Source organism: Leptonychotes weddellii, chromosome 11, assembly GCF_054177405.1.
Source record: "Leptonychotes weddellii isolate Sample4059 chromosome 11, ASM5417740v2, whole genome shotgun sequence".
Lineage (NCBI taxonomy): Eukaryota > Metazoa > Chordata > Mammalia > Carnivora > Phocidae > Leptonychotes > Leptonychotes weddellii.
Genome location: NC_138379.1, coordinates 41,187,088 through 41,213,019, shown reverse-complemented (window position 1 = coordinate 41,213,019; position 25,932 = coordinate 41,187,088). Strand labels below are relative to the sequence as shown.

Sequence of the window (25,932 nt, the reverse complement as noted above, 5' to 3'; positions counted from 1 at the left end):
TGACATCCCTGAGTACGTGAGCCAGTGTCCTTCCCAAGGGGTCATCTTCCCCACAGGACCCACTTTGACCAGAGGCAGCATTCTCCAGTCAAAGACTCTTATCTCTCAGGTCTGTTTGCAAATATCTGGGCAGTTATTATCGGAAACTACCCTGCTATGATTTGTGCTTAAAGACTAGCAAAGTACAAAGAACCAAATCCAGGAAAAGAAAAATAATTTGGGGGGGAAAGATAATGGACAAGTCCCAAGCTTTTGCTCTCATTTGGAAAAACTGCTTGATTCTATTTCATCAATAAAATGATCAAGAAAGAAGATTTATAAAAAGTATATATAGCTATCTAATCCTCATGTGCTAGGAAATATTGTTCTTCACAGCACAAAGATTAGGCAAAGACGTACCTGTTGACCAGGTTTTTGTCAGTTTCTCCTTCCGGTGAACTGGCATCCCCAGTCAGGACGATGGTAGGTGGACTGCAGGATATTCCTGCGGTGTAAGGGCCCTGGTAGTTCAGAATAAAACACAGATGGAGTTAGGCTTAGGATGGTGGAAGCTTCCAGGAGCTGGAGCATTTACTCCAGTATTATGACACTCAAAACCATCTTGATAAGGGCTGAATACAGTTTGTTTGGATTATTCAGGGGAAAAAAGGAAAGAAAGAATGAAAAAAGGCAGTTTGTCCTTCATTCCCCAGCAGACATTCACTGAACTTAACATGGCCTACTTTTCATAAGCTAAGATTCTGGAAACTCTAAGCCATCCCTGGTTAGTCCTCACTAACAATCTTGAAAAAGAATGGTACAGAGGCCTCAGGCTGCAGCCAGCCAGGTTGGGGAAGGAGGAAGACCAGGAGAACAGGTGGTGGCACCCACACATTGGGTGGGTATACAGTGAGATCCCACATTGGGTAATTGTGACATTTCGATAAAGGTGATATGTTCAACGGGTCATGGAATATGCAGTTTAATTGTGTAACCTTGAAAAATGTTTATCTGAATAAATACACATTTCTGAAATTAGAACAAAAGTTATTAGCCAGTCCTTAGATTTTTGAGGTATTTCAAAACCACTAAACAAACAAAACTACTAATAACAAACATGAGTCATTTCATTCTAGGTTAGTAAGGTTGTAGTTAAATCGGTGTACTATTACACTGTGATGGCCATGTGAATGGTAAAACCATATCTGGTCTGTAATAAATATTGATTGAGTGAGTGAGTGAAAGAATAAAATGAAAGCAATATAGGATATACAATAAGGTCCATAAAGATGCACATCAGCCTGCATTTCCCCACACCTCAGTGTACTGGGGATAAAAATAGGACTAGGTAACAGTAATACACAGTCTCTCCAGTTCTTTGCCACCTACTGTTGTAGTATGTCCATCTAAGAATTGTTCCCACGTATGTCTGGGAATCTCTCTAGGGGTTTTCTCATATGTCCCCTCATCATTTTCCTTCTCTTCTTCCCTGCCCATCCTTACTGGTGTGTGTTGTCAGGGCTTTCTGTGAACACCCTACTGTCCCTGCCAGGGCCTGTCTCCCAGCACTCTCAAGCATGTCACACCAGCTCCCCCTGTTGGAGTGCCTTCCTGGAGCTTCAGAGCAGTAGGTCCCCATTGCCACTTTCCCTGGGGGCTGTGTCTTTCTGGAGCCTCTGGGCAATAAGTGTTCTCACTTCTACTGGCCCTGCTGAAGCCATTGCCTGGGGGCTGCCCTTGCAGATCTAGGGCTGAGCTGTGTTCTTGAGCACTTTGTGTGCAGGTATTGACTCCTTGCAAGGTGGGGAAGAGGATCTCTCTCCTTTTCACATTATTACTTGTTAAGTGGGTTCCATACAGTGCTATCTAGGCTTCTTAAATCCCACAATTTTTAGTGAAACCAACTCTTCCTGTTTTCATTTGTATCTCCTCCCTCCCTTGGCCTCAATCATAAGGCCGGGTAAGCTGGAGAAGTGTCTCTGAGTCCCACCAGGGAATGCCAGATCCCTGTGTTCCAGGACCTCTTCAACTGGAGGGAGGTGCAGGGATTGGAGGAGGAGGAAGCACTCAGAATCCCTGGACACATGGTAAGAAAGTTGGGACAGGGACTTTGGCTGGATAGGAAGCAGTAGGAAGCAGCATTGCCTCTTGTAAGAATCATACAGACCTATGCTCAGATTTCTGCTCATTATCCACTAGCTATGTGTCCTTGAGCAAGTTATTGAACCTCTCTGTGCCCCATGATCATAAAAATCCAACTCACAAGGTTGATGTGAAGATTAAAAATAATATCGAGAAAGCACCTAGCACATGACTGGTGTTTTCAATAAATAGTTATATTACTGTCAGATTACTTTTCTCTCTCATTCAACAAAGACACTTTAGTTATCCATCATGTGTCAGGAGCAGCTTAAAAAACAAAGACCCTCAAGACCTCACAGATCCCTTGCTTAAGGGATATAGAGAAGTAATGAATAGTTACAATAAATTTAAGCTGGTAAGAAATGGACCACATTCTGTGAAAGCTCAAAGGAAAGGAAAAAAAAAACTCCTCAGGGGAGTTGGAGAAGACATTTCAGCTGGGTCTTGAGGGATGAATGGGAGCTTGTAAGACAAAGATATTAGGGGAGAGGTTTTGGGCAAAGGGAACAGCATTAGCAAAAGGCGTAACTGGGCATTAGGGATTTATCAGTGTAATTGGAGCATGGACTCTGGAGTATGTAAGATAGGGAAGTTCAGGGATGGGGGCTGCAGTATTGTGGTTTATAAGAAAACATATATATTTGGTCATTCAGATGACCAAAATATATTTTTCATAGACATTTGGTCTTCATCCACAGTTCCTGGCTCACAGCTCACAAGACCCTTGGAATTTCCTGAGCGATAAGAGCAATGGGAAAATCTTTTGTTATAATATTTGGTCTCTTGTCCCTAGTTCCTAAACTCCCTTCAGAGCCATAAAGGTGAAATGGGTGGCTTGTTATCTATAACAAACCCTTTCCACCACAACTAGGTTTATGCTAATGAAGGTGACTTTTGCAAAGCACCTAAGTATGGAAGCTGGTTGCCAGGGGAAACAGCCATGAATAGAGGGTTGGAACTTTCAGTCCCACCCCCTGAGGTTGACTCAATCACCAATGACCAATGAGTTAATTAATCATGCCTACATAATGACACCTCTATAAAAACCCAAAAGGAGGGGGTTCAGAGAGCTTCCATGTTGGGGAACCAACACACTTCCACATGCCACTGTGCCACATCCCAAGCTCCCCAAGGACAGAAGCTCCTTTATTCAGGACCTCACCCTATGTATCTCTTCATCTGACTGTTGATTTGTATCCTTTAAAATCCTTTGTAATAAATCATTAATCTAGTGAATAAATGGGTTTTCCTGAGTTCTGTGAGTCACTCTAGGAAATTATCACACCTGAGGAGGAGATCATGGGACCCTCTGATTTCTAGCCAGTCCATCAGAAGCACAGGTGACAACCTGGACTTGTGATTGGTGTCTGAAGTGGGAGCAGTAGGACAGAATCCTTCACCTGTGGATCTGATTCTATCTCCAGGTAGATAGTGTCAGAATTGAGTTGAGTTCTTGGACACCCTCCTTGTGTCAAATAATTGCTTGTTGGTAGGGGAATCCTACAACACATGCAAACACACACATGTTGGACTTGGGTCCAGGAAGCTAATTTAGAGGCAAATAATGGAAGTAGCATAAACGGTTGAGCCAGCTTCTGACGGACATTGGGTGTTACCCCAGTGAGTTTGATCTTTGTGATTTTGGAGATGGGGAACACTGAAGGTCAGGTTTGGGAATAATTTGACCACCCAAAGAGAGAACATAGAAATTTTGACAGGAGATCCATTCGTGGATCATCATAGTGCACCTTGGTTGAAATGATGGAAAATGTCCAGTTATTACAGCATCCATCATCTTCCTAGGAATTTTGAGAAGCTTCCAATAAATTGGAGCTGTGTTACTCTCCATTTGGACACCCACAGCTGGCCAAGGTAGAGTGACAGGGAGTCAGCATGATGCTTATGGCTGGAACCAGGACTGGCCAATCTATCCTCATAATTACCGAGCTCCAGTCCCTCTAAGAACACAGATATCCATCTTTCTGTCAAGGACTCCTCTTGTAAGAGATGCTCAGGAAGTTTCCCAAAAAAGCAACAGCTCCTTTGATGGATAGTATAAACTTGATGGACTAGTGATGGTCACTCTTTATGGTCACTTGCTTTGTCCTTTTGTTACCCTGTCTCTTAGTCTCATAACTATAAAATTGTCAAAGGCCTGCTTTGTCTCAGAAGTTTGTGTGAAAAAAATGAAATGATGAATGTGTATGCACTTTGATAAGTCTCATATGATCTACAAATACCCATTAATCACAATTATCATTAAAATGAACAATGGCTCTACTCAGTTCTCCCCACCTTTTGTCCCCTCGTAGGAGGCCAGCAAGCAGCAGAGAGGCTGGGGCCTTCCAAGGGGCCAGGAGGGAAGCAGGAGGATCTTGGGTCATGATGTGGGGCTTGATGACACACAGTGGAACAGTATCCAGAAGAGCTGCTGAGGTCAAAAGGGGAATCAGGGTGTCAAAATGGCAGGTCATGGGCTGAAGCTGGGGCAGGCAGGGCCAGGGGCAGGTGCCTCTTTACTCGGAAAACTGGTAAAGAGGGAGGAATGGGGAGGTTTTCTATTGTGTGGATTCTCCAGTGAGCAGAAAGAAGGGCTGAAGTTTTTCCAGAGGCTTCTCTTCATGTCACTACAAGCGTTTCTTGTTATGTGGTTTCTTGGCTCTCAGTTAGGGAATTAGCCTATTCCCTGAGCTACAAATTCTCTGAGGTACAAATCAGAGAGCTGGAGGACCATTCCCTGTGAGTAGTGTTTATAAGGTTTTATATTAGTTGCCAACATTTTATAATTGGAAGAATTCCCATAAAGTTCTGGATTTCCTGACCAAGCAATCTTGGGTCTACATTTCTGCAAAGTGAACCTTGGTCTGCTTCTTTTGGCCTGCTTCAATCAATTGCACTCCCTGCCTGGCCCTGAAGCATCCAAGTTACTGCCCCTGCGCTACATGATTCTTAACCTGTCGTGGTTTTCTGGAGCACAAGAGGTTTATGCTTAAAGCCTCTTCCACTTGTGACACCTTTTTTTAAAACTACTTTATTAAGGTATGATTGACATATGAAAAGCTATACATATTTCATGTATACAACTTGATGAGTTTAGAGCTAAGTATACACTTGTGAAACCCTCATCATAATTTATGCCATAAACCTATCCATCACTTCCCAAAGTTTCTTCCTACCTTCTTATTTATTTACTACTATTATTATTGTTGCTGTTGTTGTGATAAGAACACTTATAAGAACACTTAACGAACTTTTAGGTGTACAATACGGTATTGTTAACTCTAGGCACTAAGCTGTACAATAGATCTCTAGGACTTATTCATCTTGCATAACTCCCACATCATCTTGATGAGGTTTCTTTCCATACAGCCTCATTGGTGACTGCTACCATGGGGATTCCATTTGAGACCCTGACTGTGCTTACAGTATGTTTGAAGTTCCTTCCCTGGGTGGGGTTTATTTTGACCATGACAGTTTGAGCTCTAGAAATTACCTTATTCATGTTTTTCATATTTAGAGAATTTCTATGAATCCTCAAGTGAACAGGAAGAAATGCACTTTGACTAACATATCATTTTCATGCTCATTATATCATATGGTTTCTGCCATCCCTTAGGGTGGGCTTTTATGAATTCCCAGCAGGCATTAATGCAGATGGCGTAGGTCTACATAAAAGGGGCAGGAGAACCAAACATCACTTTCTTCATGTTGCATTCTGAAAGAAAATTTGTGGTAATGCTGATGGGATTATAATATATACCTCCAAGAGTTTCATATATTCAGGCAGCTGAGTAAGTAGAATACAATTCATTTATTGATTTAATTTTCTTGACACACTACCTGTTTCCCAAAGCAATTTGAAGTAATGAGCAATAAAATCTAAGATATAAAAACAGGAGGCTATAAAAATGAGGAGATAATTTGATAAATATAAACATTCCTAGGAGATAAAGAGGAATGCATGCCTTTCCTAACCATCCATGGTTTGACTCTGAAGTTAAATTGTTTGACTTGAAACCTAATGAACTGTGATCCATGTGGTCTAGGCTCTGAGAAAGATTTCTTTAAAGAATTATTCAGCAGACAAAAAAAGCAATACAAGAAGAACTCCATTCTTCACTCTCACCTCTCAAAGGACATGGAATGCTTAACTCCGATCCTCCCTCACCTCTGCCCTTTGACTTTTCACTTGCTTACCCTCCCCACCAGAAGCCTCTCTTCCTCTCCCTCCCTCTTTAATTTACTCTTCCAGCTCCATCAATTTACTTATTGTACAGATTGTCTAACCTTTCTTTTTATGATTGACACAGTTTTCAAAAGTCTTAGAGTCTAAGAGAGGTCATTGTGTACACATTCACACATTATTACGCTTTATTCTCTTCATTCATCCAGCAAACTCACCGAATGCTTATTATGTGCTATGGTCTATGCTAGGGCCTGGGAAGAGAAAAGTGAACTAGGCAGGCCTCTGAAATGCTTCCCAGTTAGCACAGTGGGATGGGGCGTGAGGAAAGTAAACCCCACCCCTCCCGCCCCCACCCCACGTAGCACCCAGGGCCTGGTGCCCTTAGAGTTGACTGTGACATAAATGGTCAGCAACACACTGGAGGAACTGCTTTCTGGTGGAAGTTTCCTCTGCCTCCTGGCTAAAGGCCACTTTCAGGAAAAGCTCTCCTGAGGTGGCTATCATGTATGGGGCTATAAGCACCCTTACTCAGAGAAGGGCAGAGCTGCTCACACAAAAAGGCAGAAACAAGCCATGGGTGGCAAGTGCCAAGCATGTAACCACAAACACACACAATTCAAAGCTGTTAAAAACCAGGAAGCATAAAGCAATCAGGGAAAAATCCTCTAATCCCCTGATGGAATGTCCTGGAATGCTCCTCACTCTCTCTTTCCGATGTGTGCAAAATATACAGTAATAAAATCAAAGTGTTCTTTCCCTAACCGGTACACAGAATGGTTGAACAAGCTCTGGGCAAAACTGTTTTTGTGGGGAACATTCAGTCTTCTGCGGGCTGTTTCAGTTCAGCAGGCACTAGGGAGACCAGAACCCAGGAGAGTGTGGGAGATTCCAGGGGCCCCCTGGAGTGAATTCTGCCAGATTTTAGTGTGTGTGGTGAGTGTAAATACTCCTCCCTGCTCCCACCCTGAGCTGCCAAACAGAAGACAGGGCCTCAAGGAAGCTTGCAGTGCAGGGTGTCCAAACAGTCTGCCAGTGAAGTTACTGGCTTCAGGACTTCAAGGGCCTTGGGCTTGGGAGCCACGGTAATTCATGCATGACACAGCTTCTCACTTACTAGCTGTGTGACCTTGGGCAAGTTACCTCACCTCTCTGTGCCTTGGTTACCTCATCTGTAAAAAAACTATCTCACAGGGTAGTTACAATAATTAAAAGGATTGATATAGAAATAAGATTGCCAGTTAAAATACAGGATGTCCAGTTATATTTGGACTTCAAATAAACAACAAATAATTTTTTTAGTGTTGTGTGTGTCCCAAATATTGCATGGACATAACTGTGTTTTCATTTGCTAAATCTACAGCTCCAGATGGAAAGCTCATAGAAGAGCACCTGGCACTTAGTAAATGCTCATTATGTGTCAGATGTTATATTCTGTTACTGTTACCTTTGGGGCTGAATTAATTACTTCAGAGTTTGGTTTTGAGGAGATTGTTGTTCTTAGTTTTGAGTCTGATCAACCATCTAGAGTTAAATTAGGAAGGCCTTGCCCTTCTGGTCATGAAGCCACAGAGCATCTCCCCTGGGCATCTGACCACACAAGCTCTACTGGTCTTGTAATCAATGACTCCCAGAATGGTCTTGTAATCATTGACTCTCAGAGAAGCCCACCTCCAAGGCCACCTTCACCTGGCTCCACTTCCTCTCTTACCATCTGCCCCTCAGATCAAGTAGAGCTGCCCTTTGTGGATTACAGACACAAGAAGCAAAGGAACAAATGTGGGTAGAGGGCAGTGACACTTTCTTAGACCTACTATGTGTGGAGCCCCGTCCCAGACACTTCTGGTGTGGTTCCTCACTTCATCCTCTCCAGCAATTCTACGAATGAACCTCAGGATACCCATCTACAAATTGGGGATGATAATGCCTCCTGATGTCATCAAATCGTGAAGAGGAAAGTGAAGTCCCTGAGCATGGAATAGGCGATGGATACATTTCTTTTCTCTCCCCCTTTTTCCCCCTTCAATCCCCACTTTACCAATGAAAAAACAGACTTGTCCAGGGCTGTACAGCTGGTAAACAGTGGGAAAGAAGGACAACACATCAAGCCTGTTGGTCTTCCCACTCCACCATGCTGCTCTTACAGTTGTTTCCCCTGGTCTTTGGTCTCACCTCCCCTGGTACCTGGTATGTGCAGGACACTCTGACACTCCTTTGTTATTCTTCCAAGCTGCTCTCTCCCTCACAAACCTCTTCTAGGAAGCCCTCCAGCCAGCACAAGTTTGAACATACAGCTGGAAGAGAGATAGCAGGGGCATCCCCTTAGCTTCCCATGGGCCCAGCCACCCCAGGGGTCCATTTCCCTTCCCTGGAGTCAGCCAAGCACTAGGAGCCTGGGCTGTTTCCCCACAAGTTCACCCTATAATAAGCCAGCAGGTCACATTTTGTTCTCCTTAAATAAACCTTATAGAAACATTTAAATGTTTATTTCACTCATAAATTCCCAGGAATGCGCAACAGTTTCCTAACTGCCTGGGTGCAGGGATAAATATAGGCCAGTGTCATAGACGGGAATATTATCTTCCTTTCCCCAATGTCACATGACTAAGCCTGGACTAGGAAGCTCTAAGCAACAGCTCCAGCCCTGGCAGGACTGAGGAGTTTAGCTCCTGCACTTGGGCCCTGGCAAATAGCCTGGGACAGAAGGATCCTACTAGAAGCCAGTGTGGGGTAATGAAGTTGGGGAACACTAGTCAGAATCACACCTGGATGACCTTGGGTACTTAACTTTTCTGAGTTTCATATTCTTAAACATTATGTGGAGCTAATAATTCCCATTTTCCAGGCTTGTTTAAGGATTAGACAAGATAAAGCAATAATAGTGATGATGATGATGATGGTGAGGGTGGTGGTAGAGGTTGAGCCTTGTGGTGGCTGTATCCCCAGGTCCCTCTCTCATAGCCTGGAGGGCAAACAGGGACTGCCTCTGAGAGAGGGGCCCTGGCCACAAAGAGAAGTTGGTGCTCTTGTGATAAGATAAAAGGATTCTGGGGACTCTCGAGAAAATGATTATTCCAGCAAGTCCTAAGAGCATGGGAGAGAGCAGAAATGCCTCTGCTGAAGTCTGCTGGACATGGGGCTCTTCCCTATCAAGCACTGAGGACTAGTTTCTGGCTCCCCTAAGCTCCCCAGTGCCCACCCTATGGATCACCCTGTGCACCCAAGGCCTGCCTTGCCTCTGATGAACCCTCTTTCCTGTATACCTAGAAGCCAGGGATCAACAACCACTGGATTATCCTGCCTTCTTCATTACTGTTTTCACTCTCATGCCAACAGACACTAGGAGTGTGGATACATGCAATGTCTATTAGTCCTACTCAGTGGAGAGTGTATCACCCAGCCAGCCATTCATTCATCATCATCTTCTATCCTCTCCTCCTCCCTTCTTTTCCTCCTGTTCCTTCATTTCTTCCTCTCTCCAATCCAGGCATTTAATCATCCAGCCAGTTATCCACTTGACCTATCCACCCAGCCTATCATACATCCATCTATCCACCCAGTTATTATCCACCCAACCTATCACACATCCATCCATCCATCCACCCATCCATCCATCTATCTGCCCATCTGTCACATTCATCCATCCTTCCTTGAGCTCCCACCACATACTCTAGTTGTAGCCTATGTTGAGAATTGGAGATACACACATTAAAGACATAGCCCCTGACCTAAGTTGCTTATGTGTAGCATAAGACAGGAGACAGGAGACGGAGAATCAGAGAAACAACAAATGGTAAGCTACTCCTTTGCTCATTATAGGAACTAAAGACAAATAATTTTAACATACATTTCTGACCTTCTGTAACAATCAACATTTCCAAAACACTTTCTGCTTTTTCTTCAGCACTTCCACAGCTACAATCTCAAAGTTCTTACTCTGTCACCAGAACCACTAGAAGCCATCCTGGTGGAAATGTCCTCGTGGCCCTTTCTAAGCCTCTTTTCCATAACGGATGGGACATCAAGCAACTGCCCCCCATGCCTAGGGCCTTTGGTGTCTAGGACACTGGCTTTACTGCTGGGTGGAGCTAAGAAAGGAGGCAAAGCTAACAGAAACACTAGCAGGAAACTCGGGTTCGAATCTCTACTCAACCATAGCACAGTTATGTGGCTTTGGCAATTACTTACCCTTGTAGAAATTCAGTTTCTTCCTCTATAAAGTAAAGATAATAATATCTACCTTGAGGGAATGAGACCACATGGCAGGTGCCCAATAGATGGCTCTAATATCTCAAACATTAGATCCTAACGTTTTACTGATAATTCATTTGAAGATATTTCACTGAAGATTGTAATTGAGGCTGTTCTTGCAAAAGGTAATGATAAATGGAAATGAGCTCAGAGAGGATGAATTCAAAACCCTCAATTGGACATTCAAGGTACTGGCCAGTTTCTAGTGTTTAGAGTGTACTTACCTACCTCAGCTTTCTCATCTGTAAAATGAACTTCCTAGAGTTGTTGTAATAATCATACCTACTTCCTAGAGTTGTTGTGAGGTTACTGCATGTAAAGTGCTTAGAGCAGCACCTGTTACATAGGAAGCCTGGCATAAGGGTTCTCATCGGGTGAGGTGGGGCATGTCCCCACTCCACACAGCTGTCACCAGGTTCCCAGGGCTTTACGTGCACTATCTATTTTGTCTTCATCCATTCCTTACAGACCACTGATTCTTTGAGTCCCAAACCTTTTTCTCACACATTTCCCAAGGGGTCTCTGAGGAGATGTAGACAGAACCCCAGTCTGCTGGCCAGTGAAGATGGGGCCTGATCAGGCAAGGGAGGATAAAATGAAGAGAAAAGCTGGCAATCTACTTTACATGGTAAAGCATGTTGTTAAGCTCTAGGTATTCCTGGGGATAGCAAGACCAAGGATCCCCCAATTCCTGATCAGAGAAGAGAACACAAGCGGAACACAAAGCAAATTAGATCAGAAAGAAGTTGTCATTAGACTGTAAATCCATGGGGTGGTGAACTCTCTTGAGAGTGGGGCCTTAGTGCTTAATAAACATTTGTTGAATGAATTCAGTAAATATTTACAATTAACTCTTGAACAACATGGGTTAGAACTTATTTGTGGGTTTTTTTAATAGTATGGTACTGTAAAAGTATTCTCTCTTCCTTATGATTTTCTTAATAACATTTTCTCTACCTAACTTTATTATAAGAATACAGTGTATAATACATATAACACACAAAATATGTGTTCATGACTGTTTATGTTATCAGAAAGTCTTCCAGTCAACAGTAGTCTATTAGTAGTTAAGTTTTTCAAGAGTCAAAAGTTACACATGGATTTTCAACTGTACAGCGGGGTTGGTGTCCCTAACTCCCACATTGTTCATGGGTTAACTGTATTGAGTAAGTTTAACTCAATTCCATATTTATTGGGTTCCTATCATGTGTAAGTGAATAGTTATCCCTTTCCTGTATGCTCAAACTCTGTTGTGGTATAGTGGGGTAGTTTCTGGACTAGAAAGAAAAAAAAAATAATGATTCTAGCCCTGTTTCCTCAGCTTACAGCCATGAGGCAGTAGAATCCAGATCTTGCAGCTTCCATGTTATGTCCTTTGGACAACTGACTTAACCTCCCAAGCCATAGTTTCCTAATCTATAAACTAGGTATGGTCATAGCTAACTTATAGGGCATTAAGAAGGTTATCTGATATTCACTGTGCTTCTTAAAGCATGGGTGCCCATATCTTTGTCTTAGCATTTGTTTTAGGGGAGGAAAGACTGAAAACAGGAGGATTCTAGTGCTAATAATGTTCTTTTTGTTGTTGATGGTAATTACATGGATGTGTTCCCTTTGTGATAATTCACCAAATTATACACTTATGATTTGTGTAAAAAAAAAAAAAAGAAGAAGGTTATCTGAGATAATGAATATAAAGAGTTTAGCTTAGAACATGGTAGGAGCCCAATGTTTAGCTTCTTTCCCTGCATCTGAATATGATACCTAACTGCTCTGAACTTCCACTTCCCTGGGGATGATGATTGCTGTCCTCACAGTGGGGTTAGGGCATCAATTGCAGTAACATATGTAAAAACTTTTTTTTTTTAAGATTTTATTTATTTATTTGACAGAGGGAGACATAGTGAGAGAGGGAGCACAAGCAGGGGAAGTGGGAGAGGGAGAAGCAGGCTTCCCGTGGAGCAGAGAGCCCGATGTGGGGCTCGATCCCAGGACCCTGGGATCATGACCGAGCCGAAGGCAGACGCTTAATGACTGAGCCAGCCAGGTGCCCCTGTAAAAACTTTTTAAAAACTGTTTTGTGCTGTATTAGGGACTGAGACCTATTATCAGATGAGAACCTTGCTTGGCACTTTATATATATGATTCTGGTAATTAAAGTCAAGATGCCTGGGGCTTGACTCTAGGCTCAGTGACTTAGCTGTATTAGCTAGTACACATTACTTTACTTTTCTGTGCTTCAAGTCTTCATCCCTAAATGGGGTAACAATAGTACCTATCCCACAGAGATTTTCTGGAAATTAAATGAAATAAAGTGTTCAACAAACCTAGCACAGTGTCTGGAACATAGGAAAGTTTCCTTAAAAGTTCACTGTTGTTAGCAGCTGTTACTATCAGGCTTGGCTTGCGGATGAGGAAACAGGCAAAATGAGTAACTCACCCCAGGTCCCACTCAGGTATGTAAAGCCCAGCTCTTTCCACACTGCCACACTACCTATACCTTGCATCTCTATGAAATGGAAGCATTTCCTGTCCCTTCCAGAACTCCCTGCTGCTTGGGGAAGCCTGCTTGGTATTTTTCTCTTCTAAACGGACAGCTGAGCAGGCTCAGCTCTGGGTCTGGCCCACGTACTGATGTTGGTAAGCCAGGATGGGTCTCTCACTACATTGACACAAATAAGGAGAGAATTCCAGATTTGTCATGGCCGCAGCTATGATGATCTCTAAGTCTGAGCCAAAAGAGGAGGCCCAGCAGCTTTGTGGTCAGAGGTTCTAGGAGCTCCACAGCGGATCCCTTGCTGTTAGGGCTACACACAGAGGGCTGATTCTCCACATTCCAACCTGATTTTCAGTTAATTGAAAATTGGAGGTGGGGAAAGGGGTGGGAGCAGGGATGCCACTGGTTTGTTGAGTGCTGCGGTAATCTTAAGTCAACAAGATGGTGCTGTATAACACGGTTAGGCATCAAGTTGTTTAGATGATCAGAAAGTGCAGTACGAAGTAGGCACATAGGGAGATGTACAGAGACAGTAACTCGTGTGTAGCCTGAACCAGGAACTGCATGGTGATCTGTGTTTCTAGGAGTCAGTATGCATCGAGTTGGGCTGTTTTATTGTCTGATGGCTGAAAAAGAATGAAAAAGGCATAGGCAGTGCAGTGTCTCAGCAGGATGTGTGACACGGAGCTGTATTTTCTGGCCCCATGGGTTTAGGCATCTGAGAGGATGGCAAGCAGAAGTAAGACCCTGCGGTGCTTTGGAGTGTGCATGGCAGTGTGTTTGTAGGGGCCCAGGGTGGCCATCTCAGACAAGGACTTTAGAAGCACAGGACAGTGTACCCCTGGCTCAGGCACCAAGGGTTCTCATAGAGGGCCCCCGAGGCAAAGAGTACTTAGTGCAGGGTAGAGACTAAGAGTATGGGCTCTGGGGCCAGGCTGCCTGGGTTCAAATCCTGGGCCTGCTGCTTATGAGCTATATGATCTTGGAGGAAGCTGCTTAACTTCTCTGTGCCTCAGCTTCCTCAGCTATGAAATGGGGATAATGATACTTACCTCATAAGGTTGATTGAAAGTTAAATAAATTCATACAGTAGAATAATGCCTGGCATTATGATGAAGTGTTGTGGACAATGGAGATGGGGGTGGGAGTTAGTCAGGGGGTGGTGGAAGGGGGGCTACTGGAACAGATGATGTGAAAGATGGAGGTCTGCTTATGAGTTCACATTGACCTACACCTGGGAGCTTCCAGAAACCCCTGAAAGAGGATGGGGATTGTCTGGGTGGAAACTAGAGCCAGCTGTTAGAGCTGACCTGAACCTCTTTGCACACTCAGGTTTGCAAAGCACTTCTGAGGAAGCCATGCTGTTCCAATGAGTCAGCTTTCTGATATGGCTGCTCATCACAGGCCAGGAAACAGTTGATGTCCTGGTCTTGCTGCCTCTGGGGCCCAGGGCCAGGTCTGGTGCCCCATGATTATGGGAGATAGGTGGGTATGTGCCCAGAGGAGAGATTTGGGAGCAAAGCCTGGAGGAACAGAGGAAAGGAGACTCTGGGAAGATGTGTAAACTGCTTTCCTGCATCTGTAGGTTTTCACCCCACTATAGGCAGTTGTGGAGGGCAGAACTGAGGGGGAGTCACAGGGAGGCAGTTCCAGGTTGACCAGCAAGCCGAGCTGGCCAACCACAGCACAGACTTCCTTGTGAGGTGGGCAGTTCCCCTGTATGGAGCTACTCCTATAAACTCCCAAGACCCACCCCAGAAGATTGATTCAATAGGCCTGGGTTGGTGGAGGAATCCGGGTTTAACAAGCTTCCAGATAACTCTTTGAGGGCTCACATTATGCAGAACTTTGCCTGCCTGGGAGGGAAGGGTCTTAGATGAGATCTAGTATCCCTTCTAGCTCTTAACTCTGATGGTCTGTCATTCTGTGGTCCCTTAAGGTCCCAGGCTTGTGTCCTGATAGTTTTTATTCCTGCCAGACCTCTTGGCTACAAGCTCATTCCTTTGAGCCCCTCCCAGTTCTAGGGCCAACCCAGAAAACACACTCAGGACACAACTTCACAGAGTGCATTGTCTGGAAGCTTTATTTCTTTGTGGGTCTTGATTACAGCTTCTGATTAGGGACCTCAAGGGTGTGTGTTTTGGGGGGGTGGTGTGCACGCGCATGCATGCAGAAAGGAAAACAGGATCTAGGTCTACAGCTTTTGTGTTTTTGTGTGAGAAGGTCTCAGCTCGTGTTCATGTTAGCAATGGGAAATGGGGGCTGGGGCTTGAGGAACTAGAAGTAGGACTGTACCCGGGGGAGCTGTAAACTCAAAAGGATGCTCTGGTTCTTTGCCTGCCTCACAGAGAGGGAGTTCACACGGTACTGGGAATTTCAGCCAAATCCTCCTAACCAATCCTGCTTTCCTGGCTGCCTGGTTTCCGCTGCTCCCAGGGACTTGGGCTCTAGTCCCTGGAGGCTCCAGCCCTGTTCACAAGGCCTGACCCTCCCCTGAGGCTGTGGCTGCCTGAGAAGCCCAATGTAGGTTGTCTGATGGGTGCAAAGAGGGAGGTGCTCTTCACTGACAATGCCCGTGGGCTTCTGGAAAACTCAGGGAGGCCTAGTGCCTGTCAGTAAGGGCAGAGAATAAAAGGATACTGAATCTGATGTTGCCTTCAGTCTAGGGTCTAACCTGCCCCAGCCCCATGGTCCCTCAAGCCAAAAAAGGTACTAGAGGCCTGGGCCAACCAGAGTCGAGGAGGCAGCCACTAACACTTGCCCTGAGGAAGAGATGAGGAAACAGAGGCACAGAAAAGTTAACAGGCTCACAGGAGGTCTTTTGACCAGGATGTGGAGGAGCCCAGCTTGGTCTGATTCCAGAGTCCACCTTCTTAAATCCTGTGCTAATGGTACTCCCTTATGTGCATCAGCTCACCTGAAGTCCTCATGGGTCCTTCTCCTACTGGGCTCCAGCAACACAGAAGCTATTGGTACCACAAGCATTCCCTTTATTGTCTTGACTTCCCACAAGCACAGAGATAGAATCATGGCATTTGAGGGACCTTCAGAGGCCATGGGGGCCCACCCCCTCATGTTACAGAAGTCTGGTTCTGGTTCAAGGTCATAAGGAGAGTGAGCTTGTGGAAAGCTGGAATCTGGAGCTCTGCTGTTCAGCTAGGGCTCTCTGACCCTCAAGTCTGTGGTTAGCTTATGGATTCCCTCCCCTGGCTTGGCTGTGCCTGGAAACTCAGGCTCACCTCTGACCCAATGGAGCTATACCTAGGTGTGGTTTGAAGTCGTGATGATAAGAAGGGCCAGCAGACTTTTGTGCTATTTTGTCTTAGTCTCCTGAGAAGGCTTAAAGGTTCTTTTATTTAGAGAGGTGAGATGATGAACTAAAGGTAAACTAAACTCAGTGTAAAAGGATCTCTTCACTAACGGTAGAGTTGCAGCATTGCCAATCTTTTATTTTTATTTTTTTTAGGAACACTTGTATTCTTGAGGAGTATGGCATGACAGCTGTTTGGGGGAACTAACTAGGATTCAGGAGCCAGATTTTGCATCAGAATCTGGTTTAAGCACACTATTGTTATTAGTGAGGTGGAAGGGGTCAGGAAGGGCTGTGGTAAGAAGGAACCCAGGGCTAGGGAGTAAGGATGCTAAGGGGACAGAACTTGGGAAAGTCATGACTGAGGAGAGGGAGCAGTCACATTTGAATCCAGATGTGGATGTTTTGCTTTATGCTGTCATTCTCTTCTTTAATCTTCAAACCTTCAGTGGATTAACAAATTTAACAAATTTTTTGTTGGCTAAAACTTATAACCCACTATTACCAGTGTTTTAAGGGAATTGTCCACACTTGGTTAGGAGCAGCAGTAGAAAGGGGGCAGCAGCAGAGCACCCAGTTTGGGGAAGACCAGACATCACCCATAGAAGAGCAGAGGAGCAATCTAGAGCCATAAAGAGCAACTGATAAGCAGCACCCACCAGGCTCATGACATTCCTGGAAGAGAGGTTCAATAAAACACTGAGCTGGCTGCCTGTGGCCAAATGCATAGGGGTTTGGCTCACTCCCACTTAGAAATTCAAGGGCTCCCCAAGTGTGCCAAGTTCTGCAACATCTCAGTCCCAGGAGTTTGCGATAGGGAGATACAAGAAGCCACTCTTTTCTAAGTATTTACTATCTGAGTTCCCACAGTTATGACATGCAAGACAACAAATGTCATCCTAACATGAAAATGTTCACTGAGAGTCTGCCTGCTTACCAAATTAATGCTCACTCATACATTCTTCCCTCACTTAACAAGAGTCTGTCCCTTTGGGCTGAGGTCAGTTCAGACATCTGTCAGATATAATGGGGTGGTACAAGTGCAAACCAAGTGCAAAGTTCATGAAATCAAAGAAAACAGTGTTGGAAAACTTCACATGCACGGTCTTGGACCAGTGAAGAGCAGGTGGAGCTGGGCAGCTAACAAAGAAAAAATTACAAAGATAATTTGTATTGGCCAAAAAAGAAAATGATTTGCATATTGAAGGATCCATAGAGGTCCTTGGGAAAATGAATGAAGCCCTTAAATATTAAACACACAATCTCTTAACAGAGGTGCTGTAAAGTAAAATGTGAGGAATGTGGTTCATATGAACAGATCATCATGTCGGTATAAAGAATAAATATACCAATGCCAAAATCAACACAATTAATTCTTTGTTCCCTCTAAAAAAGTAGCATATAATCAATCTTTTGTTATATGTCTAGCTAAAATAATTTGTTTTCATAATTTCATTTGACAATACAATCTCAATGAGACCCTTCAAATTAATTTCTTCATCATTTCTTTTTTATAATACAATTTTACTGAAAATCTTTTCCACTATTTACTATAAAATTTTGATCTTCACTTTAAGTGGACTCAGTTTAAACGGCCTTTTGCTGGTGACCACACCCCTGACATGACGAGGCCCTCTGTGCTGACAGTTCTCCTCCAAGTCTTTCTCCATTCTAGGAGGGTGCCTAAGGGTTACGGTGGTTGGACCTTCCAGGAGACCTCAGTCAGACACAGCATAGGAGGTTCCGCTCTCAGGATATATGGGGGGCCTTGGCCAATTCAAATGGACCCTGGGTAGTTATTCCTCAGTGTGGCAGCCACACACCTTCCCCCGGTGCCCACTGCAGCCTGCACAGGCTGTCAGCAAACCCTCTAGCCAGGCTGAGTGATGTGGCACCAGCCCAGGGCACTTGGCTTGGCCCCGGCCAGACTAACTGCAGGCAAGGAGGGGGCACTTACTTGGCCGGTGGGGCTCTGGGCTGCCTGTGGCTCTCCAGGGGGCTCCTCATCCTCGGGAATGTGGGGCATGGCAGCCTCCTGGCGGGCGTGGCCGCGTGTGCCCGGAACCTCCGCGGCGTCAGCCCCAAAGATGCTCCAAGAGGCCTGGGCTCCGCAGGCTGAGGAGACGCCAAAAGGACAAGTCAAATCCACTCCCATCCCTGACCCAGGCTGGGTTCCATTTCCAGGAGCCATGAGCCGCAGAAAAAGCCTGCTTGAGTTTGTATCAACACCAGAGGTTGGACTAGGCTAGGAGAGGGTATTTGGAATTACATTTCCTCCTGTTCATTTGCTCTGTTTACAAAGTCAGAGATGACCTTAGAGATTTTCCATCTAATTTGGTCCTTACAGTAAACACAGCTATCCCAGAAGGGAGAAAAGTGCTTCAAACTCCTCAAAGCCATAGCTAATGGAGGACACTCCATTGGGATCAGATTTGTACTTGTGTATCATTTATTAAGCACCTACTACATGCCAGGCACTATCCTAAGAGCATTTCCAACATCACCTAATTTAATCCTCATGATGACCTCTGATGCAGGCATTAATATTCACATTTTATAGAAGAGAGAATGGCTTCTGAGGGTGGTAGCCATTTGCCAAAATCATACAAAGAATCAAGCATTTGAATCCAGATCTTCCTGATTTTGAGGCCAGGGCTCTTTTCACTCTACCACATAGCCTTCCTTGCCTGGATTGAGGAAGAGGAGGATGTTTCTTGACTTTCTACCCTATGGCTGACCTCATGTCCTTCAAAAGCTTTTCTGACCCTCAGTATGGGACTCTCTCACTTGAGGACAGCCCTTACTGGGCCTGTGATTCTGGAGGCTCAGCCAAGGTGGATCTTGTGTACCTTCTGCAGTGCCACCCTGAGCAACTTTCATTGCTTCCCCAGAAGCCAGGCTTATCCTGTCTCATGGTGTAGCAGCCTTGAGGCCCAGCTGGGATTGACCCAGTTATCATAATCTCATTTATCTCACCACAGTGATTGGCTCAGGGATAGAAAATAGGTCCAGTGTAAACCAATGAGCACACTATAGTGTTCTGGGACCCAGGTGCTTTATCTTGCTCTGGGTGGTAGAATATGCAGATGTAAAACCTAATGTTACTGATGCCATTTTGTTTCTGTTTGGAAGTCCAGACTGAGGATAAAACTGACACACAAAAAGGGCGGGGGGAGTAGAGCCAAGACACCTGCAGAAAAAAGAAGGTGGATCCCTGATCAAAGTTCACCTGAAGCCTGAATTCTTTCTGGACTAGCCAGTTATACAAACAATTAAATTTCTTAGTATTTAAGTCAATTTGGGTTGAGTTTACTTATAACTACTAATTTGTAAGTACTTATATTAACTTGTAACTACTAACTATTGTTACTTGTACCTAGTAACTATTCTTTCATGTTTCTCACCAATCAAGAGGCCTAGGACCATGATCTCTCCAACAGACCTGAACCAATGGGCCTGGCTTCTCTGTGTCCTCTTAGAAAAGTGAGGTTTCAATCTGGAGAGGCAGGATAGCAAGGTAGAAAGAACACAGGTCTTGGAACCTTATACTTGGATTTGAGTCCCCACTCTGCCATTCACTGGCTTATGTGGCCTTGAACGTTGGCTTTACCTCTGAGCCTCACTTCCCTTGTCAGGGGAACAGAGATAAGAATGCCTCCCATGCAGGAATGTTCTAAGGATGAAATGATATAGAGCACCAAGCACAGAGTAGGTGCTCACAGAGGCCACCTGCATGGAGGTCTGCAGCCCAGGAAGCTCGGCCAGGGTCCAAAGACCTCTACCTAGCCTCTTTGCCCACTAAACTCCTCCAGGTCCCCTTCCCCTAATGGGGTGGGAGAACCAGCCTGATCCTATAACTTCAGAGATTCCCTGAAGTTGCTGCTCTGCTAGTCAGCAGATGAAAACCACCAGATGCAGACCCTGCCCTCAGCCACAGCCAGGGGGCTACTGGGACACACACAGGAAAAACAACGAACACTGTCATTTACTGAATACCTACTATGTCCTAGGTCCTATGTAAGGTGCTGACTGCAGAAGGCTGTAGGAGAAAGCCAGAAAGCACCACCACCTCCCATGATACTAGATATTCTTCTGGTCCCACAGGAAAGGCCTGAGGGCCTGGAGCCAGAGGGCTGTGGGCAGGCTTAGATCTGACATCAGCCACAACTCTGACAGATGCCCCCACCCAACACACACATCTTTGACTGAGCTCCCCGAGGAAGGCAAGGGGTCTGATTCATCATAGGTAACTAGAAGATTCATCAAAAAATGCTTGTTAATTTATATTTAAAGAACTGGAGAACTTTAGCCATGGGGTTGGTCAATGCGACCACCATCTTGACTTTTGTCAATCTCTGCAGTGGAAAGGTAGCCCCATTCAGCTCTCAAACAATTGGGGTGACCTCTGCTGGTCAACTCAAGAAGTCTTATCTCAAGTAGGAAATTCATGAACTGAATCATTCATTAATTCACCACACTCACTTTACACGTGCTAGGTGCTGGTGACTTAAAGATGATGAAGATGTGGTCTTGGCCCTCAAGGAGCACAGAGTCCAGTGGTGGGAAGCAGTATGAAATCAGTACAACTGTTAAGACTTCGAAAGTGAAAAGTGACAGAATCTCAGAAAAGGATCCCCAACTATGGAAATTGGGACAGGTGAGATATAGTTTTAGACTAGATCCATGTTAGAAATGGTGTTTGAGCTGAGCCATGAATACTGAAATGCTGAGTGGAATTTCTCTGAACAGAATAGCTAGAGGGAACAGTGAGACAGGAAGGGAGAAGCCCTACTGGACAGATTTAACCTGTCTCTTGGGAATGAGAGTTATAGGGCCAAGGCATACTAGGTCTCTCATCCCGACTAGTCAGTGTATGAATAAAATGAGCATCAAATTGACCCAAAGGTTAACACTGTGATTAATTTCTATCACCTTTACTTGGATTTTAACAGCAGTGACATCAGTGGTGCTGGACAAAGTATATGGTCACAGGGGTTGACAGTAGCAAAAGAGTACCCACAAACTCCAATTCTACTGGGAAAGTTAGTGCACTTCCCTTGAAACCTCTTAAGTGTTGATGGATGTATGTGCAGGTCCAGCCTGTCTTAATAGTAATATGGTTCCCAAAACATGGGAGGTAACAGTTCTACTTTCCTTTCCACCTTAATCTACACAAAGTGTATTGCACTCTGAGTGGTAAGAAGGATTCAGACAAATTGGGGCATGTTCCAAAAAGGGGAAGCAATATGCAGGAAGCAAGAATTTGTTTTTAAAGAACTAAAGATCTTCAGCCTGGAAGAGATAGTGCAGGGAAAAATAAAATCACTTCTCAGATATTTCAAAGTCATTCCTCTAATTCAATTGTCGCCAAAGGATAAGTGCATGACCAATGAATAAAAGGTCAGATCAAGGCAAGGGAATCCTTTCTAGTGGTTGGGACTATTTGAGATGAAACAGGCTACTCTTTAAGGTAACGAACTCCCCCTTCCTGGGAGAGTTCCAGCAAAGGCTGGGGCAATGGTCACAGGATTCCTAACCCACTCCAGGGGCCATTTTTAACCCTAGGAGTTGCTAAAATCCTGGACTCTTCCTAGTCACAACAAACCACAAATGTAATGGTCCCATCTCATAGGATTCCGGGATCATGGTATCCCAAAGTCACATAAAACATGTCATTTTCTGGGGCGCCTGGGTGGCTCAGTCATTAAGCGTCTGCCTTCGGCTCAGGTCATGATCCCAGGGTCCTGGGATCGAGCCCCGCATCAGGCTCCCTGCTCAGCGGGAAGCCTGCTTCTCCCTCTTCCACTCCCCCTGCTTGTATTCCCTCTCTCGCTGTGTCTCTCTCTGTCAAATAAATAAATAAAATCTTTTAAAAAAAAAAACATGTCATTTTCTGACCCTCCACTTTCTTTCCTCCACCTCCTGCTCTTCAGTCAGTCCCTCGGTCAGAAAGCAAAGCAAATACCTATCACCAAGCATTAAGGAGGGCATGTGGTGTAATGAGCACTGGGTGTTATATGCAAATAATGAATCATGGAACACTACATCAAAAACTAATGATGTAATGTATGGTGACTAACATAAGATAATAAAAGAAAAAAAGAAAGCAAAGCAAAACAAACAAATTAAGTGAGACAAGCACTAGGAGATGTCAGCTGCTGTAGGACAAAGCAGAGTGGAGGCTGGCTGTGGTCCCACACTTGACAAGACAGAACCCTGAGCTCCTCAGGGGGAGCCTCAGCAGCCCTGCCTGCCCAGGCCATTCCCACGCTGCTCCTGCCCCATTTGCTTGCTCTCCCATCCATTATATAAACTCCCTGCTTAAAATAGCAAGGTAACAGCAGAGTCCTTCCCCCAGCGTGACATCTGGGTTCTGCTGGCGCTTGTGGGCACATGGACCTTGCATCCATCACAACAAAGTTAGGAATATAATCTGCAGGAAGTGGTGATCTAGAGCACCGACCCATAAAAGGAAAAAATATTTGGTAATGTTTGGTCTCTGAGCCGCTCCTTCTTTAACCCATTTCCGGGGCCCTTCTAACTACCTCTTTAGCCTGGTCAGTAAAGGGTTAGATGGGTCATTGTCAAGAGCCAGTCAGCTCTTTGGATTCTATTCATTCTGTCCCCAGCCAGTGCTTAACTATATAGTTTGGCCCATTTTACGAGAAGGATAACTGAGGTGCAAAGGAGGGAAACAACTTAACTAGATCCAGTAACCTTTGTACCTGGTGCAAATTACTTAAGCCTCTGCTGGGATAACTTTCCAATCATTTGTGTAACTGACAAGGCCAAAAGTCTCTAATCCATATTTAAATATTTCATCTGCCCCTAGCCATGCTCATAAAAGAAAGCAAACTAGTATACTTTTCTTCATTCTCTCATTCATTAGATATTTCTAGTTTGCCTACTGAGTGTCAAATACCATGCCAGGTGCATTTCAAGTGCTATCTTTCTTAACCCCTGTGAGATGGATTTTATTATTTCCATTTTACATATTAAGGAACTTAGGATCAGAGAGGTTCAGTAACTTGCTTGAGATCCCACAGCTAATAAGCGCCAGGCCAAGGATTATAATGCAGGCTAGTCTGACCCCAAACCCATCATCTCCCCCCTCCTCTCCTCTGCCTCCTTCACCTGGAGTTCCACTAAAGTGCAGTAGAACCCAACATAGGAACCTGCCCCACAGAGAACTGGAATGTGCATTCCCAGTGGGGCCATGGGTGGTGGGGGGCACAGGGCAGAGCAAGCAGCAGCTTGTCAGACAGGGGTCTTATGAGGGCAAAAGTGTGTGCCCACAGTTTGAGGTTGCAGGATCCCCACTGTAGGGTGACAAATCCACCCATTCACCCATCCATCTGTCTGTCAGGCTATCCATTCACCCACATGCCTTCTGACTCCTCCATTCATACAACTATCCATTAGTTTGCCTTTGAAACTTTCACCCCAGAGAGTCCCACACTTATTTAGATCAGCTGCACAGGCTCTGCCCCCTGGAAAAGCCACTGTAGGGCCCCATGGACTGTGGGGAGAGGGCAAGAGGACAGGAGAAGACTGCTCTGATGGAGTGGCCATTCAAACATAGGCATGCCCATCCACAGCTGGCAGAACACCTCAAACCTGAACCCCTCAGCCAGTGGGAGGGGCGCTGGCTTCCTGTGGGGGTTGCCCGTGTCCCTGCAAGCATCATCAGGGCTCATTATTTAGCAAGGGCCTTTACAGAAACCTCTTAAGTACTATTATAATTAACATTATTAGTCCCATTTTACAATGAAGAAACAGAGCCCTGAAGACTTACCCAAAGTCACAAAACCCATGAGGTCTATCTCACTCCCCAGTCCCCAGCTGGTCAAGCCCGTTGGCTCACGGGTGGTGGTCTTGGCAAGCAGTGGCCTTTATAATGGCCCCAAGGAAGCCTCTCCCAAAACCTTGCAACTAGCCCAGAGGAAACCAAACCCCTCTCTGAACCACAGTGTCCCAGGAGCACAGTCTATGAGCTGAGTGGCTCTCACATTTTCTTTGTTAATCTTTGGGTGTCCGGGGAAGAGCCAGAGGCCCTCCTGGGAAAAAAAACGGGTTAACCCAGACTCCACTGACCTTTCTGGAGTGACTCAGAATTCTCAGAAGGGAGGTTTTTTGTTCTTCCAGCTTTGAATTTTTGCTTTCATTTTAGCAACACAAAGAATTTGAAAGAGATTAGGTTGCTATTAATACCACTGGTCTATCTCTAGATGAAGAATTTGATGAAGGGAATTGTTTGGGGTGACTGCACACACATCTCTCTCAGTCCCTCTGCAAATTCAGAGGATGACAGGGAGGGCCACTGGAGATCAGCCAGTCCTGCCTCCTGCTCCCATCTTACAGGCCCAGACAGGGACAAAGACTTAATCAAAGCCATACTTGTGAGTGAGGGGCCGTCAGAGAAAGTCCCAGAACCCCTATTCCCCAGGCTCTGCTACAGACATCAGCTTTCTGCCTCTAATTTTGAAGGGCTTGCTTTTGGTATATGATAAACAAATGTGTCCATGCTGTGAAAGCAGGCATCCTTTGGCAGTGACTCCCAATCTTCCTCCTCCTTGTGGTCACTCTCATGGGAGAGAGAGGGTGCTCCCTGGTCCCTGATCTCACCCCAGGGCAGTCCTGGACACACTTGGAAAATCTGGGGCATCAGAGATCAGGTCAAAGTGCTGAGAGGCACTTCTGTGGGTCCCTCGGCCTGACCAACTGCAGAACTGGGTCCTAGATCCCACAAGCAAGCCTGAGCAGGGCTCAACTCGGGAGAACACCATCCTGCTTCCTAACCTTGGGATGCTGCAAGAGGGCTCTGGAACTTGGAAGATTGGGTTCTAATTCTCTTGTGCCTCTTCCCTGCTGGGTTAGTCTCCCCTGGCCTTTGTTTCTTCATCTGTAAAATGGAGACCCTTTTAGGGTTGTTGTAAGGATTAACTTAGGGAATACATGTAAGATGCTGGCATATAGTATGTACTCAATGATTTCCCTTCTCACTCTCTGAATAGGGCAGCTGAGTTCTCTGAGCCATGGCATAAAAATCCAACCAGGCCCAGACAGTCCACTGTTCATCCTGAATAGCAGAGTTCCAGCTTTGTCTCTTGCAGGTAAAGGAGATATATTCCTGGCCTGGCCAGGACTTCTCTGTATAAACAAGTAGATAAAAGGCCATCAGACATGATTGGAATTAAACCCATCAGGGACTACACGCTCTGACATTTACTCTGCTGTGGGGCAGCCAGTGGTGGCAGACAGTGGGGTTAGAGAGAGAGGGTACAGTACTGTGGTCATCCCAGGTCTATGCTGTGGTCAGTCCCAGGTCTGCATTGTGGTCAGCCATTGATCTGTGCTGTGGTCATCTCAAATCTGTTCTGTTGTTATCCCAGGTCTACACTGTGGTCAGCCCTAGATCTGTGCTGTGGTCAGTCTCAGGGGAGCAAGGGTGGAATATAGAAGGGCAAAAGAAAGAAGCAACAGAGAGGGGAAGATGAGGGGCTGGATGGGACTTCCCAATGACTTCTTGCCCTCAACACAATCCCTCTGGTCCAGGAGCTGGGACCACAG

The 25,932-nt window shown here is 45.2% G+C and overlaps 1 protein-coding gene and 1 long non-coding RNA gene across 14 annotated transcripts in view; one reads left to right on the top strand and one right to left on the bottom strand.

Annotated features, from left to right (window-relative positions):
* The window catches only part of LOC115936716 (uncharacterized), a 201,162-nt gene that overhangs the window by 104,253 nt on the left and 70,977 nt on the right, over positions 1–25,932 (top strand). The window lies entirely within an intron of this gene.
* The window catches only part of IRAG1 (inositol 1,4,5-triphosphate receptor associated 1), a 123,475-nt gene that overhangs the window by 59,812 nt on the left and 37,731 nt on the right, over positions 1–25,932 (bottom strand). For 3 of the 10 annotated variants that reach the window (XM_081797382.1, XM_081797386.1, XM_081797388.1), the window contains exons 2-3: positions 18,320–18,477; positions 400–500 (exon numbers count right to left, since the gene is read on the bottom strand). In XM_081797382.1, coding sequence (XP_081653508.1) covers positions 400–500; positions 18,320–18,477 — 259 coding nt within the window. Of the gene's footprint in view, positions 1–399; positions 501–4,416; positions 4,553–18,319; positions 19,019–25,932 lie in introns of those variants that run through there. The other 7 variants (XM_081797385.1, XM_081797383.1, XM_081797387.1 and 4 more) reach the window with 5 other exon arrangements.